The sequence below is a fragment of the Verticillium alfalfae genome, genomic scaffold, assembly GCF_000150825.1.
Source record: "Verticillium alfalfae VaMs.102 supercont1.2 genomic scaffold, whole genome shotgun sequence".
NCBI lineage: Eukaryota > Fungi > Ascomycota > Sordariomycetes > Glomerellales > Plectosphaerellaceae > Verticillium > Verticillium alfalfae.
This window is the reverse complement of record NW_003315037.1, coordinates 2,300,561-2,304,413: the sequence shown is the minus strand read 5'-3', so window position 1 is coordinate 2,304,413 and position 3,853 is coordinate 2,300,561. Positions and strand designations below refer to the sequence as shown.

At 60.7% G+C, this 3,853-nt stretch overlaps 1 protein-coding gene across 1 annotated transcript in view; it reads right to left on the bottom strand.

Moving 5' to 3' along the window:
* VDBG_02175 (GTPase-activating protein GYP2) overlaps positions 1–2,697 on the bottom strand; it is a gene marked incomplete at both ends in the record, with an annotated part of 3,276 nt that extends 579 nt beyond the window's left edge. The window contains one exon of the mRNA XM_003007941.1: positions 17–2,697. Coding sequence (XP_003007987.1) covers positions 17–2,697 — 2,681 coding nt within the window. The remainder of the gene's footprint in view (positions 1–16) is intronic.
* Positions 2,698–3,853: the final 1,156 nt, after the last annotated feature.

The window sequence follows — 3,853 nt, the reverse complement described above, 5'->3', positions numbered from 1 at the left end:
GGTCGAGCTGATGGACAGCGAGGGCGGCTTCTTCGCCCGCTTTGGACTGGCTGATGGCGACTCGAGCGCGAGCAGGTCCTCCTCTTCCTCTTCCTCCTCGTCGTCGTCTCCGATGGCGAACGCGCCTGAGTTGTCGCCTTCGGCCGTCGTCTTCTCTGGTTCTTCCTCTGGACGTTTGTTCTGGGGGTGGTCCGGGTCGGCGTACTCGAAGCAGCGCCTGATGAAGGCGCTGACGCTGCCAAGAAATCTTTCGTTCGCCGAGATGCCCCCAAGGCTCGTCTCCGATGCGTTCGGGTTGCCCTGCACCGTGATGCCGTTTACCGTCGGCGTCGACGCGCCGGGGCTCAGATTGCCCTCGAGGCCTCGCCTCGAGAGGAACAGCAACGTCTCCGAGATGCGCAGGATGCCCTCCCGATCGACCTTGCCGTCACCGTCGTCGTCGTACAGCTCAAAGAAGTAGCTCATGGTGCCCATAATGTCCCTCTTGCCCCTGACTTGGGCGAGGCCCGAGACGACATTGGCCAAGGTCAGCTCGCCCTTGCCGTCGACGTCCCATTTTTTGAACAGTCGCTGCATGAACTCGTGGTCGGCAGGTTCCGGGCCCGTACCCCAGGGGTTGAGCAGTGCATCGTTCCGCTTCTGGGTCTCCGTGAACGTGTCGCGGCGGGGCGTGATGGGCGAGTCGGAAATAGCCCACTTGGACATGTTGGCAAGGAACTCCCGAAAGGCATCGTAGTCCATCATGCTCGTGCTCGGGCCGAGCGCGACGCGGCCCTTGTCGATAATCTGCTCATGGTTGTCCCGGAACGCGTCTTGCGCCCTGCCTCGGCTGTTTCGCGCTCGACGCTGCTTCTCGCCCTGAATGATGAGATCTCGCTGTTGCCTCTCGTACAGCATTGTGTAGAAGCGGTCGTAGAGCGCGCCCAGCTCCTCGGCGCTCAGGAGCTTGCTGTCGGGACCGAGGTTCCTGATGGCCGTCCTCTTGGTGAAGCTTTCAATGTTATTGAGAACCGCGTCCTTGTTCTTCAACCTCGACTCGGTAATGCTGTTGTGTGTGATTTGCGAAAACTCCTTGAAGGCCACGACCATGAGCTCCTGGAATTTGGTCACGCCCCGAAGCTTGGGGTTCTCCGACTTGGGATGCGCAGACTCGTCGAGGCGGGTGAAGTAGGACTTGAGGACCGAGATGAAGGCCCCGTCATCCGTCGCATCGAGAAGTTCCTCTCCGTTGATCCGCAGGATAGCCAGGCCAACCTGGAAAAGGACCTTGGGGCCCTCGACGAAGAAGACGTCGAGCACGCGGAAGGCAAATATGAGGGGCATCGAGTTGACGTAGAGGGAGAGGAACCACGGCAGGGACACGACGGACAGCTGCACGTCACTCTTGACCAGGTGCTCCCACAGAATGGGCATGGTCTGCTCAACAAGCGACTCAAAGACCTTCTGATCGAGCAGCGTGCCGTACATGGTGGTGGAGTAGTAGCCAGGAACCAGCCTGTCACAGAGGGAGGAGAGGAGGAAGAAGGCCTGTGCCTCCGACATGTAGATGAGCAGCGCGGCCACGACAATGTTCATGGCCTGGCAGTATCCGACGTCCGGGTTGACCCAGCTGTAGGCGGTCAGAACGCGACGCAGCCGGCCAATGCCCTCTGGATCCTGGAAACCGGGGTACTCGGGAAGACTCCGGTTGAGATCCTTCTCAATCTCGTCAATAGCGAGCGAGTCCTGTCCAGCATATTTCGCGAGCGTGTTTGCGAAGAGCTCTGGGTTCTCGAGCCGCAGGTAGATGGATCCAGACGTGAGCTCCCACATTTCGCCGCGCAGGCGATTCGGCAAGCCTACCCTGATGAGCTTGTGAAAGGTGGGCTGGCGGATGAGGGTGACGTTCCGGCCGTTGTCTCGCAGGTATTCCGCCCACAGCCGCATCTTGGCGCGGTCTCGCAGCTTCTTGGGGTCGCCAGGGTATCGGAAGAACATGCCGAGGCCGGCGTCGGGCGGGTTGGCGCCCTTCTTGTCGTCGGGGCGGAGCAGGTACTCGGAGTAGCACTGGCCGACGACGCTCTTCAGCTTGCCGACGTGGCCGACGGCGGCCTTGAGGCCCTTCTTGAGACCATCGCAGAAGCGCTCGCACGCCTGGCGGGTGCCAGCAAGATGTATGGTGATGCGCTGTTCTCGTACGTCCTTCTTGTCGCCAGCGGCGTCCTTGTCTTTTTCCTTGTCCTTGGATGTGTTGTTCGCAGGGATGCCGTTCCAGGTGGTGATGGCGAGGGCGAACTGGAAGGATTGGCTGCTCAGGCGCTCGACGCGCTTGATGGAGCAGAGAGGAAAACTGAAGCCGTTGCCTGAAGGGCCGCCGCCGTGGGTCTGGCCGGTGAAGGCGGAGCTCGTGGATGTGCTGGCGGCGTGGGAAAAGCTGGTGGGCGTCGTGGAGAAGCACATGTAGGCCTCGGACAGGTGCAGCTTGCCGGCGTAGTGGTAACCGCGGTCGTTGTCACGGTCGCCCTGGGTGGCGTTGGGCGGGGGGATGGTGAGCTCGGCATTGATCTCGTAGAGGGGGTTCTGGGAGCTGGGCAGGCGGAATTGGGCCTGGAAGAGCGAGGACTTGGAGGGGTTGCGATCCGAGTTGGACAGGTTCAAGCCCTGGGTCGGGTCGATGAACGCCTGGGCCCTCTGCACCAAGCTGGAAAGGTTCAACATGGTGGCGGGCTCGCAAGGATCAGCTGGTCATGTCGGTAGGGGCAGACGGGTTCTTGGGATCGGATTTAGAGGGATTCGTTGGGCGTGGACTGGATGAGCGGGATAGAGGTCGGCGTCGGAGGGGATCGTCGGGAATGGAATCGTTGGCTAGGAGAGAGGGGCGTAAGCGACGGATGCGGTGGGAGCAGTGTGTCGTCGGTGGAGACGTTTGTAACGACAGTCAAAGAGGAGTAGAGCAGAGGTGAGCAAGACGGGAGTCAGGACAGGCGTTTGTCGGATTGGGAATGCTCGTTGCGGGTTGCTGGTTCGAAATCGAGGGTGTTGCGTAGAATGGTAGCAGCAGTGGAGGTGATGGATGAAGATGTCTTGTCGTTGGATGGTCATGGGGGGGGGGGGGAGACGAGACCGAGAGAGGGTCAGCAGCTCCCACGGCAGCGGCAGCGTCAGCGGCAGCAGGAGCTAGGGAGCTCTCGGCAGTGGAGTGGAGGGAGCCTTCCTCCGTTCAGTTTGGGGGGCATGAGTAGGTGGTCTGGCGGGGCGCGTACCGTAGCAGCGCGAGGACGTAGGGGCCCTGGGGTGTGCCTTAGGGCGCGACCCGCCCAGCCACCATCGACGCAGTTCAACCGCTAGCTGGGCTGAAGCCTCAGGGGACCCTGCCCCTGATTGTGCCCCGAGTTTGTTCCCTCGCCGCGCCTTTGCACCATCCCTTGGGCCCTTCGTGGTGATTCACGTCTTCAAACACACACCATCGTGCCAACCACTGTTCCCTCTGCGAGTGCCTGAGCATCCAGGTTCCTCCGTACCTACGCAAGTTTCTTGCATGAGACACTTCACGGCCCCTCGCCATTCCTCTTCCATATCACCATGCCGCGCCATCCAGACAACCCCTCGTCAGCCTGTTGTTCCGAATCATTTGTATCAATTGCTGCCCATGGTATGATGGCACGTCACATGCGCTCCCAGTGCTTCCCTTCCTAGCCCTGCCTTGATGCTTCAGAAGCACGAAGCTCCGTGTCCGAGACCCAGAAAATAAAAAACTGGCCCCATACCCGACCGATCTCTACCAAAAGTACGCCAAAAACACCATACCCAATGATGCCGCTTTTTCCCCTCCGCGACGCCCAGCAGCTCTATCGTCTAGCCAAATGAGCCGGTG